The 14,039-nt window shown below is 42.3% G+C and overlaps 1 protein-coding gene across 4 annotated transcripts in view; it reads right to left on the reverse strand.

Annotated features, from left to right (window-relative positions):
- LOC131134202 (nucleosome-remodeling factor subunit BPTF-like) overlaps window positions 1–14,039 on the reverse strand; it is a 28,568-nt gene that overhangs the window by 11,202 nt on the left and 3,327 nt on the right. For all 4 annotated transcript variants that reach the window (XM_078793380.1, XM_058079251.2, XM_078793381.1 and 1 more), the window contains exons 3-22: window positions 13,919–13,970; window positions 12,936–13,104; window positions 12,380–12,646; window positions 11,040–11,225; window positions 10,760–10,935; window positions 9,706–9,882; window positions 9,451–9,632; window positions 9,146–9,277; window positions 8,319–8,448; window positions 7,992–8,127; window positions 7,617–7,904; window positions 5,269–7,132; window positions 4,321–4,445; window positions 4,059–4,187; window positions 3,780–3,930; window positions 3,625–3,664; window positions 2,632–2,854; window positions 2,288–2,434; window positions 185–303; window positions 38–107 (exon numbers count right to left, since the gene is read on the reverse strand). In XM_078793380.1, coding sequence (XP_078649506.1) covers window positions 38–107; window positions 185–303; window positions 2,288–2,434; window positions 2,632–2,854; window positions 3,625–3,664; window positions 3,780–3,930; window positions 4,059–4,187; window positions 4,321–4,445; window positions 5,269–7,132; window positions 7,617–7,904; window positions 7,992–8,127; window positions 8,319–8,448; window positions 9,146–9,277; window positions 9,451–9,632; window positions 9,706–9,882; window positions 10,760–10,935; window positions 11,040–11,225; window positions 12,380–12,646; window positions 12,936–13,104; window positions 13,919–13,970 — 4,763 coding nt within the window. The remainder of the gene's footprint in view (window positions 1–37; window positions 108–184; window positions 304–2,287; window positions 2,435–2,631; window positions 2,855–3,624; window positions 3,665–3,779; window positions 3,931–4,058; window positions 4,188–4,320; window positions 4,446–5,268; window positions 7,133–7,616; window positions 7,905–7,991; window positions 8,128–8,318; window positions 8,449–9,145; window positions 9,278–9,450; window positions 9,633–9,705; window positions 9,883–10,759; window positions 10,936–11,039; window positions 11,226–12,379; window positions 12,647–12,935; window positions 13,105–13,918; window positions 13,971–14,039) is intronic.

Below are 14,039 nucleotides of genomic sequence, written 5' to 3' on the forward strand. Positions count from 1 at the left end.
TAACGTTACAACATGGTCCAAAAATCAGTAAAGGTACCTTGCTGGACCACAAGGGGTGCTGGAAGAACTGTCTTCCCCATAGCTCCAGTCACTGTCTTAGGACGGATCTGCACATCAAGGATAAGGTTTGTATTGATACTCATGAACAACAACAATATTGACACACACAAAATACTACATTTACCGGTTGATGGGACCCTGGGAGACCAGGCCTCATATTGCGTGGCTGTAATGCTGTAAAGGTCCGAGCACCACCCGCTGTACTGGGCGGGATGATACCAAGCACCTTCTGCTGCACAACTCCTGAATTTGGAGGCAAAAAAAGAAAATGTTGGCCGCAGAAATGAAAAGAGAGAAGAAAAGTGGTAATACATTACACACAAACACCTCTGCAGGTGCTTTAAAATGTTGGTTGCGCTACTCAGCTGTTGGTGAAAAAAAATCATGCCTGATGCCGTACTGTTATTTACAATTGTCTCATCTGTGGTATTAATGCTGGCTGACAGGTTTGCTCCTTGCTGCTATTAACATTGCTCTAGTTACTACTATTATTATTTTTAATTTATGTAACCTTTATTTAACCATTTAATTAATTAATTAAATCAGATAAGTCCCATTGAGATCATGATCTCATTTACAAGGGTGACCCGGTCAAAAGGTCAACAGCACATGTCATAACAGCAATACTAAACAACAAACAATAAATACGATAAAAATTCAACAACGAGAGTGCAACACTTTTTTGGAGTGCATGCACTCCAAATCATGATAAAATTTTATAATGTGTTTCTGAAATAGCAGCCTCTTTTCCGATAACGCTCTGTCCTAAACGGCCTGGCTACAATTAGAGCAGCATAATATTGTAGGGAATATATTCTCTGGCGTTCATTCTCTGTGTGCCATGCCAGTTAAGGAGATCCAACCCAGCTTTTCATCCCAGAATTGTTAGCTGTGTCACCACCTGTGAACCCCATCTTGCTACCAATAACACTTCCTACAACTTGGAAATGTTCACAAACAGTGTATATTCCAAATACAATACAACACTGTAAAGCAGTGGTTACGCACTACAAGTTAGCAGTTGTGCTGAGCTTGTGTATTATTTGCTGTCTTTGCAAGATGGCCAACTTTTGATCACAGTCATGGTAAATATTAGTGGACCAGGTACACAAAACTTCAAAGATCGGTTGAAAGCTTAGTTGGGTGTCCCCCAACATATCTGAGTGGCCTCATACATTATTCACAGCTTTTTAACTTTCACCTGACAAAGGGAGCGTTTCATATTTGGTGTGCGAGCGCATGTGAAGCTGATGGATGAAGAAGAAATCATGCGAGTATCACTCTCACCGCCCTTCAGATCCTGCTGTATTTTTTTTTAAAACCACAACCAGGCAGGTAAACCTCTACATCAAGAGCTTCCCTCTTCAAATAGGGACGTTAAAGCTGCTTGTAACATCCTGGGAGATTCTTCTCTGGTCACTACACATCAAACACACACTTCTATAGACTGGCTGTTTCGGGAACCCTGGAATTTGGAACTCCAATGAGTGGAGAGGTAGACTTTTATTCTAAAAGACGGAGAAAAACTAAAAACCCGCAATAGAGGGCTACCTGTCTGGGCAGCAGACCTCAGGGTAAACTTGTTTTCCTGCCTAACTTCCTCCAGCCCTGCCAAAACAAACAGCGTGCGCTGCAGTCATGCTGGATAAATAGACATGTCCATTAAATGCTCACACTCCACCTGAACTTGAGGTTTCTCCTTCAGCGTAACTTCAAAAAGGGAAGAAAAATCACTTTCATTTGCTCATCTGAAGATTGCAATGTTTGATCTAAAGGGGTTACTCATATAGTTGTTAAAATTCATCCTCTACAGCTTTGCTAGCATAGCTGCGGAATGTGCTGTCAAAACTATTTATAATATATGCCAGTGTGCAACCAAGAATTGGAACACCAAGTAAGGGTGGTCTTTCTTACTAGCAAACACTAATCAGCCACATCACAGACTGACATTACCAACAGTAGAAACAAGCCTTAAAACAGCTTAAGTTGAATGAGAATTAAAAGGCTTACTATGCAAACCTGATGGCTCATGCCAACGTAAGCAGGTGACCTAATTGGGCGTCCACACCACAATCGTGATGGTGACACGGTGAGTAAATGGCTACATTATACACCATGAGCACTTTGGAAATGCTCCCACAACTTACACCACATAAAAAAGAACACCCTCTCCCACACCCAACCCCCTATCTGCCTCTTCAGTGTGAGTTAATAAAATCCGGTGTACCTCCTTGTGAAGTTGGTATGTTGACTGTGATGATCTTGCTGTTCGCTGGAAGCGGCACCTTGGTGGTCACTACTTTACCATCCATTGTGGTTTCGGTAATCTGAAACGTGTGGCCGCTAGCTGCGGTTGCATTGGCCTCTGTGCCCACTGCAAGTGATGTAGACATGAAAATCAGTAAACATAATTTTATAATGAACACAAGGGTATGGATGTGACACCAATAGTGATACGACTAAAATGCTATAATAACCAACCTGATGAAAAATATTATGGTGATCACAAGTGCATTTGCTTCATCTAAAGTTACATGCAACTGATGCACCTCCAAACATCTCCTTGTGTACCTTGTGTGCCTTGACCCTGTTTAATCCATGTGGCAAATGACTGCTGGAAATTCTTGTTCTGCTGATATTTGACTGAGCCCGCCTTGGAGGTCAGAACCACCTTGGCGCTTGGAGTTCCCTGGCCTGACAGCGACCCCACTACGACCTTAGGTGTCGCGGTGGGTTGCGCAGGACTTCCTGTCGGAGTGACCGTGACTGAGCCTGGTTTCTGTTCCTGACGTTTCTGAAAGCAGGTGGTATATACAGAATATATATAAATAAAAAAACTCCTAATAAAATAGAAATGTGAGCTTGTACAGTGCCGCAGAAGGCATTTATGCATACCGTATAGTATACACCATGAACAATGACTGTGCATCTAATGGACTATAAAAATATTTCACCTAAACATCAAATCTCCTATACTTGCTGGATAACATCGGCATTAAAAACTGCGGCTGTAGGCAACCTCCTTATGTTTTTTATTAGCTCCAAAAGACAACAGTAGCTGCATTTGTATTTCCCAATATAGATGATGATCTTTCCCAATAAGGTGAATAAAGTATCAATACATATACTTGAAGTATAATAAGTGGACATAAGTGTATCTAGCAGCTTTATCTACCTCTGCATGCGCTTTTAAATTTTGGTTGTGCTGCTCAGCTGTTGGTGTGAAACTCATGTGTGTTACACTTACTGCTAGCATTTTTCTCCTTACCGCTACTACTGCTGCTGTGTTGTCTAGTATACTTGGTAATGAATCATAATGTAGTGAAAGGAAGCTACATTAGCCCTTTCAACTTTCTCATTCATGTAAATTGTAAATGTAAATCATTAAAGTTGTTATATGTAAATGTAAAAAAAAATCAAATTTAACTCTCCAGTTACGGCCTTCTTAAAATGAATGTCCGGCCCTGTTGTTGTTTAGGTAAATAAATGGCCTGGCTATTAGATACGTCACCTGGGTTTCCTTGGTAGGGGTACAATTATGATAATAACATTAAAGCCTCTCACCTTAGCTTGTTCAGCTGCCTGAGCTTTTTCTTTTTCTACCCTGTGTAACAGGAGACATGAACAATTTACAGTCAATAAAACATCTATTGGACACCAAATTCTTTACGTAGCTTTTATTACACCGATAATACAATGTGACAAGTGAGCATTGTTACCTCTCTGAGAAGGCTCTGATCTCCCACAGGTCCAGTTCTTCCTCAGCAACCCAAGTCTCCATCACAACTGGACCTGTCTGCTTGGCAGGCTCAGGCTTCTTGGGACGCAAGGCACTGGAGCGCAGCCCCTTCCTCTGTGGGGTATGGGTTTCTGCAACACATATAAGAAGACGTTGAGGATTGACTGCATGTCTCAGCAAATCAACTGCTGAGTGAATGGGTAAACAACAAAGATTTTTTCATGGTAAATGTGGCTTTGAATTAGAAACTACATGTTACCTTTGGGAGTCTCGGGAGCTCCAAGAGGCCAAACAATTTTGCGGATACAGTATTCTGAACGAATGCTGTTGGGACCCACGTCACGGCGCTTTATGATCTCTGTGGTGGTGATTTCAGTGTCTGATGTCTCTGTAGTAATGAGAGCGAGTAATGGATCGCAAAGGGACTTCAGCAATAGCGTTCGGTCTGTTTCTTTGGCTCAAGACAAGCTATCCAAATACTATAACAATGCCCAATGTATTGATGGTGGTGGGGGCTCTACCTGTACGTGCAGTACTGACAGCTGCGGATGGTTTCACAGCCATGTCATCCCATCTCAAACAGGCCCAGAGCAGTCTCAGCATCAGACTCACACCAGCCAAAGTCTTCACTGTTTGCAAGCGATATCTGCAAACACAAAGTGTAATACTCGTCATGGGTACATGAATCTTATACAGTTACTATAATTTGATATTCAGAGGAATGTTGTGAATTGAAATTTTGTTAAAAAGGGAGCAAACGTGTGCGCGGAATGCTCAAGTTTCTTGTGCAAGCGGCAGCTGTTTCTGACTGGTGTCACATAGTTCATTAATGTGGCAGGACAGCTGACTGCCAGTGACTCATGCTGTGTTTTACAATGCACACTGCAACACAATTGTAAGTAAGAACAATTGTGTAATTATTTGTATTCTATTCATTGTTTAGTCTTTTTTATTAAATCTAATACATATATAACAATTATATTTCTAGTAGGAAAAAAAACATTGGCTTTAACAGCTGTGAGCATCCAGCAGTTTTAACTACCCCTGCATGCACTTTAAGGTCAGTTGCGCTACTCAGCCACATGTGTTCCATTTTACTATTGTTTACAATGAACTCATCAGCGGCATTAACGCTGGCTGAAGGGTTTGCTCCTTACCGCAATGACAAGATTGGTTCAACTGCTGGTGTTTTGTGCAATACATATGCGCACTAATAAATGAATATGCAGTCAAAGTGAGCTATGTTTTCCTTTTCACTTTTTCATTCACTCCAAAATGTTATCACAGTAATGACTTTTCTCACGTCCACTTGCTTCCAGTTAACACCCCATCCCATTTTGTAGTTTAAATAAATAAAGGCCTTTTTAAAAAATTAAGAAAATGTACAGTAATAATTCTGATTTGAGTGACATTTACAAAAGGAGAAATAATTTTCCTTCCACTGTTTCAAGAGGAAAAGGAAAACTTACCTCCAAGTGATACCAAACGTCGGCCGGGGTGACGGATACGGCCAGATATCCTGGGCGGGCTTGGCGTTATAGTTAAAGACAGCAACTTCGCGGAATCCCCCACGCCTTCCCAGCACCTTCAAACTGTCGTGAGGCAACACAAAAATGCTCTTGCGGTTGCTCTTGGTGACAAACTTGCGATAAGACGGAAGGGCTGTGTCTGAGCGCGCCTTCTTGGTGAGGGAGAATTTAAGCAGGCGTACGCGGCCTCTGGTTGTGGAGTCTTCCTGGAATACATGTGACACTGAGGTACCACTCGGGTCCGTTGCCGACTTCATGACGGAGGATGAAACAGATGTCTCCTGTTTTTGTGCAATTATTTCACTCTGGCTGTCTTCTGACGAACTAGATGAAGTGATTTTGGTCACGGTTGTTTTGGTCATGGTGGTGAGGGTGGACACAGCGCTCTCCGCGAGAGATGTTTCAGCTTCTACAGATGTGTTCAATGGGAGTGTTGTTGTCTCTGTGGAAACCACTGTAGTGGTGGTGGTCGTGGAGGTGGTCGTTACCTGTGTAATGAGGGTCTTGAATGGTGTCATAGTGCCGCTTTGGCTATTCTCCTCTGCAAACTCATCACTCAAACTGGACTCCTCTGCTGATGGTATAGGAGAGGGTGCCATTCTGATTATCTTGACTGCAGGACTAGCTTTAACATTTGCAGAATGAGCTTCTGATTTGCTTTTGAGCAGTGGAGAGTTATTTGTATATACATCTATGTCATTTTCCAGCTTTAACACCTTTATGGGAGGTTTGCAGTCCACGTCTGATGTTATGTTGCACTCTGCTGTTTCTTTACAGATGGTCTCCTTTTCCACAGTGTGTATACTTTTGTTAGCAAGAGAAAAATCTCCATTAACCAAAGGCTTTTGTTGTTTACCCTGATCCTCTACTTGATCAATGTTGTTCACCTTGGTACTGTTACTATGAACACTATTAATTGGACTCAACCTGACATCACTCCCCAAACCATCGTTGCCGTTTATCTGAGGAAGAGGGGAAACTAAAAGAGGAGAGCGTTCAGGAGAACCTTGTCTGTTCTCCTGATTTTCATCAACAACTGTGCCATTTGCCTGCATGGCCAGCTCCATCGAGCTTAACGTCTCTGGGCTGTGTAAGGATGGTTTGGGAAGAGATGTGTTCTGAATGTGTTTTTGGTCAACATCTTTTGTAAGTGTCCTTACCAAGTCTAAATTAGGTACCTCAGACCCAATATTTTCGATAAGTGCGGTCTTGGGAGTGTCCATACAATCACTGCCTGTTTGTTGCTCTGAGGAGCAATCTTTTGGCCCCATAGTCCTTTCTTCTGAGTCTATCTCCAGATCTGGGGAAACGGTGCTTGTGTGGTTTGGAGGTGAAGTGGATTCTCCTGTATCCAAACTACAACAGTCTTTGGGTGTTGAATCAGGAGCAGAAGAAAGGCGAGAGGCTATCTCATTGGCAGCCTGACTGCCAACTTCAATTCTTCCAATATGTGCAGGCCCAGGTGTTTCTGAACTTGGCTCTTCTTTCACATATTCACACTCTTTGAGCAGTGTCTGAGCCAGAGTTTGGGGCTTAAGTGGCAACCGTGGCCGGACGGGGGTGGATTGAGGTGGAGGTGTTGATGAAGGTGTGGGAGTCTGGGATTTAGTTGCAGACACCTGTTGCTTCTGCAGCTCTTCGATGGCATGCTGCTTGACTCGACGCTCCAGCAGGCTGTCAAGTTTAGAGGGTTTGACTTTCTTCTTGTAAGGGATGCGTGTGAGGAAGCCCTTACTGACATCCACAACGTCATAGTTAAAAGGGCGAAGGGGATCATCTGTGTACTCCTCCTTAACACTTGACACTGGTGGGGGAGAAAAAGTGATGGCTTTAGGGACATGTCACCAAAATAGACCACTCAAACAGCAATCATTTTTATAACAGTATAATCTTCTCAAAAGGACTCAACACACTATTGTCTAAACATCTGGTAACACAAGCAAGTACCAACACAATTGTCTACAGTGAAGCACGATCTCGGGCTGCATGAGAACTGTTGGCACCAGGGAGATGTTGTTCATTGAGGGTAAACATGAATTCCAACATGTTACATTTTGAAGCAGAGCATGACAACTCTCCCATAGGAAACTGGGTTGTTTGGCAGTTCTCTAACATTATAACGATTTAACGATTATTGATCATTATAATAAGCCCAAATAGCATTGTGACTTATGGACCAGATATAATAAAATGATTGCTGAAAAATATGTACTCACTTTTGTGATATACTGAGGTAGCTGGTATTGATATTTAAAATACATGAAAACGAAATTGAGTTGTGTTCTTACTTTGCTCATCTTGTGATTGTAAGTCTGTGGGATCCAACTCCATCTTGGCTGGTGACTGGTCCACATCCAGTCCCTCAGGTGTCTCTTCTTTCATGTCTTCTTTTAGTTGTTTGCTAGAATCCAACATTTCAACCGAGGTCTGATTGTCTGTGGCAGGTCTGGAGGGAGCAGATGAGTTGTCTGTCCTGGTATCACTGTTCAAGTCGGAGACTCCCTGAGATTCAGGTTCATGGACATTGTGTCGTTGACTCAAGTTCAAAAGGGTGCACTTCAGGCCAAGCTTAGCATCTTTGGAAAACACAAGAATAGTTTATTATTTAAAAAATCCAAATAATGACGCAGTCCCACCCAGCCACATATCTTTCATTTAGAGACCTTCAAGTTCTTTGCGGTAGTTGGCATTGGTGTTGCCAGGAAGCCTTGGGAGAAACCTCTGGACATAGGTTTTACTGATCCAACTCCAACCCCCGTAACCAGTAACACGATATTCTTCTCCTTTCTGCTTCCACACCTTCACAGAGGACACAGAAAGAGGAGTAACACCAAGGACAGGACAAGTCAACAGTGCAGATATTTGGGAGAAAGAAAAAATGTGTGGAATGAATGTGCAAAGACAACAAGAAAGTGGGAAGAGGGAGTTTGGCTGCTGACCACCTGAGTGCTGCGGTCATGACTCTGCTCAGTGACCTAAATGTGACCTACCTGGTGCTTAATTGGAAAAGTGTATTTGACCCAGGTGGCTTGTTGCATCGTCTCCTCATCCTCCAGCTTCTTCTCCCTCTTCTTTATTTTCTCTTTCTCCTCCCGTTCCATGGAAGTCATGCGGTTTAACCTGAAAACATTTTTTTTATTGTCAAGTTGTGGTGTTTGCTCTAAAATGGGACATAACATTTGTAACATAAATGTGTATTGTATGTTGATTTGTCACAGTACATGTTTCCCACTGGTACATCACCAGTGTCTGCAGCTCTCATGGAACCCTTGACTCTATGACACTTGATTGCAGGAGAGACACAATATCTCTCTAGCTTGGTTAATATAAGAGTCAGTTATGTAAATACTATGGTTTATTTTCTACATGAGGGGCAAAACATTAGGTATAAACATACCTCAATCATATTTTTTGAGGTAGGGCAGATCAGACACATTTTAGTTCCAACTACTGAATTTATGGCCAATGGCTTCTTTAAAAGGGGTGTTGTGCTGAAGCAGTGGTGGCTGAGAGGCATAAGTGGGTGGTACTACGACTGGACTTGCAGTCTAAATATTATTCCTCACAGCTAGGGTGGGCCTTTTGATCTGATCTGGTCAGGATCACCACTGCCTGCTGAAGTAGCCCCAACTGACTACACACTGCCTTTGTCCGTGCACTGAATGCTTGTTTCAATACAGTATCTCAGTGTGTCTTTTAAACTGAAATTTCGAAAGTAAATTATTGGAAATTAAATTATAGCAATCGGACCTTTCCCCTTAAGGAGGTGAGCTTTATTCTGCCAATTACTATTTATTTGCAAACATGCTGTGTGTACCTGGTGTGGCCGAGTGAGTCCTTCCAAACCGGCATGGTTGCCACAGGCTTGATGGCACATTCCAGGATGGCGAGAGCCAGAGCAAACTCTCTGGCCTTGCTGCACATCTGTACTGCTTTGATCCAGTTGGTCCTACAAATGAAAACCAGTTTTAATCATTGTTCTGTTCTATTCTATTATGGTTTTGTTTGTTGCAGTTACTGCCAACTAAGGAAGATATTAAGCAAAGATGGCACCAGGACAAACAAAAAGAGCTCTAAGTAGGTAAGACAAATATGAGGAAAGGTGCCACATGATTCCCATACCTGTGTGAGGCCCAGTTCGGGTGCATGAATGGTGATGGAATGTTGTTCTCCAACTGGATGATGGTGAGTCTCAGTGTAGAGATGGTGATCAGCTTAGAACCATGGATGGACCCATTCCACTTGAATTCCCCTGCCGGCGTCATGCAGAATTTGTGGGAGAGATGCCGCCTTTTGTCGTGGTCCTAATCAACATTTCAATCATAACGGAAATTATGGGCAGTCTGGGATGAGTTCTAAGTACAAGCCTCTACTTGCCTCTCTGTGCTGGTGCTTGTTGAGGGCAAGGGCGTTTGTGCTGTACTGGTTGTGATAGATACGATACTTCCCCTCTTGGCCCAGTTTGAAGAATTGGCAGAGCATGCCCTTCATCACCACGTCTTTACTGCGTGTGCTGACACGGGTGACATCACCTTGTGCATTTACAATGAGGATCTACAGATGCAGGAAACAAGGCATTCAAATACAACAATAATAAATAAATAAAAAACAACAAATAATAAATGAAACACTGTCTTTGTCTTCATTTATAGAGTTGCCTTGTGTTTGATTTGATATGTTTATAGTGTGGGCTGCACAGCGGCCTAGTGGTTAGCGCGCAGGTCATACAGCTAGAAGACCCGAGTTTGATTCCATCTTTGTGTGGAGTTTGCATGTTCTCCCTGTGCGTGCGTTGGTTTTCTCCCGGTACTCCGGTTTCCTCCCACATTCCAAAAGCATGCTAGGTTAATTGGCAACTCCAAATTGTCCATAGGTATGAATGTGAGTGTGAATGGTTGTTTGTCTATATGTGCCCTGTGATTGGCTGGCGACCAGTCCAGGGTGTACCCCGCCTCTCACCCGAAGACAGCTGGGATAGGCTCCAGCATGCCCGTGACCCTCGTGGGGATAAGCAGTAAAAAAATGTATGAATTTTTATATAGTCTCTAATTTGCGCTCGGTCAGAAGAAATTGGCATTCATAGCTGTAAGCAACCTCCGGATGTATTTATTATTAACGCCACCAGATTTATCTCTGCATGTGCTTTTAAATGATAGCCGCATTACTCGGCTGTTTGTGTGAAAGTCATGCATGTTAAACTTGTACACTATTGTTTACAATGAACTCACCAGCTGTTAATACTAGGTGAGCAGTTTGTTCCTCAACACTATTAAAACATTGGTTCTGTTGTACAATACACTACTTAATAAACTTTTAAATAAATGTGGTCAAAGAGAGCAACATTTTCCATGGCACTCTGTCATGTGCTCTAAACCCAAGAAGCTACTGTATGTTTGGAAAGCACAAGAAGTTTCTCATTGGTGTTTCTCACCTCTTTACCATCCTTGAAGCCCTTGTTGGCTTCATGAAGGGCTGCAGCCACCTGCTGGCTCTTCATCTGGCTCAGCTTGCTGTCTGGGTTTCTTAGTCGAGTCACCATGCGAGTTGCAGCAGACTTCTTACTACCGAGACACACCATCTCTCCACTGGTGGAATCTTTGCTCTCTCCTACAACACACAACAGTTCATTGTTGTATGGGGTTGGACACGTGCATGATCTGTGACACTGGCATAATACAGCTTAGCAATTCAATTATCTGCATTTGTCTGACCTGTGTCCTCGAAGCTTGCCAGGGATGACTGGGAGGACTTGTCAGCCAGGTCTGGAAGTTCAGGGCCCCTGGATGTGACCATTACGCCCATGCTACTGTTGCTGTTTTCCTCCATTTGATTAGGTTGGCTGAGACTTGGGACATCATCGCCACTGACAGGAACACAATCGGATGATGGGTTTTCTCCTGTAGTGACAAAACAAGGTATTAGTGGTCACATAGAAAGCGCTGATGTTTTACTCACTGTTTGAGTGTTTAACATTTCAGCACTGATTGCTATGACTCGGAGTAGCATTATTTGACATGGTTTAGATTACAGCTCCCTCTGCTGTCCAAACAAAGTACATGCAATGAAAATGCTGTTGTAGTGATGCCTAAATCAGACTGGCTGAAATACACACCAACATATAATATGGGATATAAAATAAAGATTATGGCCTTTTAAATGAAATTGTAAATGTTAAAAAACATTTTAATACTACTTTTACTTCACACTCTGATGTTTTCACTAGGGCTGTTAAAAATAGCATGTTTATTCTAATTTATTCCATTAATTAACTTACATTTTTTAGCGTCATGTCAAACCCAATCTCTCTGTTATGACGGCAGACGGAGCCACAATAGCGTCCCCACAGAGTCTGCCGCTCTTTAATAACTTTATTCTGGACAGTGCAACAGTCCAACAGCATATATGTATCCCCAACTCACAAACACATCTCTAGTCAGCTCGTCTTGGGAACGACACTTTCTCATTGTCACTAAATGACAGCAAGGTGCATTCACTGACTCCGAAAATCTCAAAAAATTATTAAGTGTGTGGTTTAAATAACCAGAAAGACAAGAAAAACAGTAAGTGGATATTTGTATGTCTCACTAAGGTAACTCTTATTACCAAAGTACAATTTGCTGCATTTAAGTCTGCTGTGAAATCCCACAAAATACATCTACATTCAAAATATGTGAATTCAACTTAAGTTACTTGGTGTTGTTGAAAGAAACCCTTCATGGTTCATAATAACAGACTAAAAGTGTGAATGTCAAATGTTCTGCTACTATTAAAAGAGACTAGCAGTAGACAAGCACATTTGCAGGTATATTTGCTATCTTTTAGTTTGATTTAATTGTTCATTTGGATTTTGTTAATACCATACAACTATACATCATTTGTCATTTATCTTCCTGTTCATCAAATACAGCAAAAATGGGATTATTTCACACATCATGGCAAATTGTGCTTAATCATGATTAATTAATTTGGAAAACGGTGATTGATTTTATTAAAATCTGTCATCATCTGTCATCAGCACCTTGAGACATAATCCCTCCAGCATAGTAATTACCTTCAGCTGTGACAACATATTTCTTCTCCTCCTTGACGTCTCCATTTGTCTCCTTCTCGTCCTCCTTGGCCGCATCTTTGTCCTGAAGTCCGTCGCCTTCATTCACCTTAGTGTCTTCGCTGTCTTTCACCACATCCACCGCCTCCACCGGCTCCACCTCGTCCTTCACCTGCTCCAGACGAGCTTTGAGAGCCTCCTCAGCGGCCCGCTTCTTCACCTCCTCCAGCTCTTCCTCCCTTTTGGCCCGAAGACGCTCCAGGATCTCCTCTAGAGGGCGAAAGTAGACACTCATTGCATTTCTTAACCCTAAAATGGTAGAGGTCAGGCACCTTGAGAATCAAAAGGTTGTTTTCACACTTTCTCTGCCTGTTTGATGCAGGATGACGCTGCGATATTAATGTAAAATACAAAGCTAGCCAACAGGTCTAACGTGACAAGCGGATGAAAGAGCAAATGGCTCTGGTTGAAATAAAAGCAATATTGTGATAATAAAAATCTTAATAAAGCTGATTTATGTAAAAAAAAAAAAAAAAAAAGAGAAGTTGGTGTTCATTACCATTAGCAATGGTGAGGAAACACTTGTTGTTGCCCCGAGCCTTGTTAGTGAGGTCCTCTGTGATGTCCATGTGTGCGTGAACCTCATCCCTAATTTCTTCTAGGGCGGCATAGAGGTCGGCCTCCCAGTACTCCTTATCCAAGCAGTCTATGAGCTCAGCTAGCTGGACCTGTAACAAAAAGCAAATCAGACATTTTATGTGACAGAGAGTCATTGAAAGGTTCCCATATTATGCAAAAATTACTTTTTAATGATTTTGTAAAAAAAAAAAAGAAAAGGCTTCACAGCACATCTTAAAATAAAGCCTGGCACTCCACCCTTCAGTGAGCTACAGACATAGAAGTTTTGTCATTTTGTTTTTCTTCAGCCACGCAGCCATGCTAGTGCTACAGACACACAATACGGTGTGTTCCCAGTCGGCCTTATTAGAGGCACTTTTGTCTCAATTTCAGAATCAAGGTGAGCATTTTTCCAGCATATTTCTAATATTTCTCTAGTACACTATTCATTTTCTATACTGCCTGTCCTCATTTGGGTCACATGTGATCTGGACTTCAGGCAAGAGGAGAGGTGCACCGTGGACTGGTTGCTCGTCAATCATACTGTATATGCTAAGCACTGTTGTGGGACTTCTGCATCACAATTCCATCCCTTACCCCTGGGTTTTGCATCTTCACCAGAATCAAGTGGTGTCTCGATTGTCCTTAAATCAAGGGGTAAGGTCTGAGGGGTGTACAGCCCTAGAAAGCCTAGAAGTGGACCAGACTTGAAACAAGACTCCCACTGACAAAATGGCAGGGCGGCAATGAAAGAAGCATATGAATGTAAGTAATTTAAGCATCCATCCATTTTCTATGCCGCTTATCCTCATTGTGTCGCGGGGATATGCAGCATCCCCATGACCCCAGTGAGGTTAAGTGCATAGAAAATGGATGCATAATGAAACAACACAATTGAATAGAAGTGAGGCACAATTGACTTACCTTGGTGCTGTAGTACCAGATGGCTTTATCCTCCTGATCACCGTCCTCCTCTCTGTAAAAGAGATGTGTTAATGTCATGGGATGATATGACAAGTTCAACTGGGAGAAACATTTAGAAAGC

Source organism: Doryrhamphus excisus, linkage group LG9 (genome assembly GCF_037039965.1).
Source record: "Doryrhamphus excisus strain RoL-2023G ecotype Guam linkage group LG9, RoL_Dexc_Guam_v1.1, whole genome shotgun sequence".
Lineage (NCBI taxonomy): Eukaryota > Metazoa > Chordata > Actinopteri > Syngnathiformes > Syngnathidae > Doryrhamphus > Doryrhamphus excisus.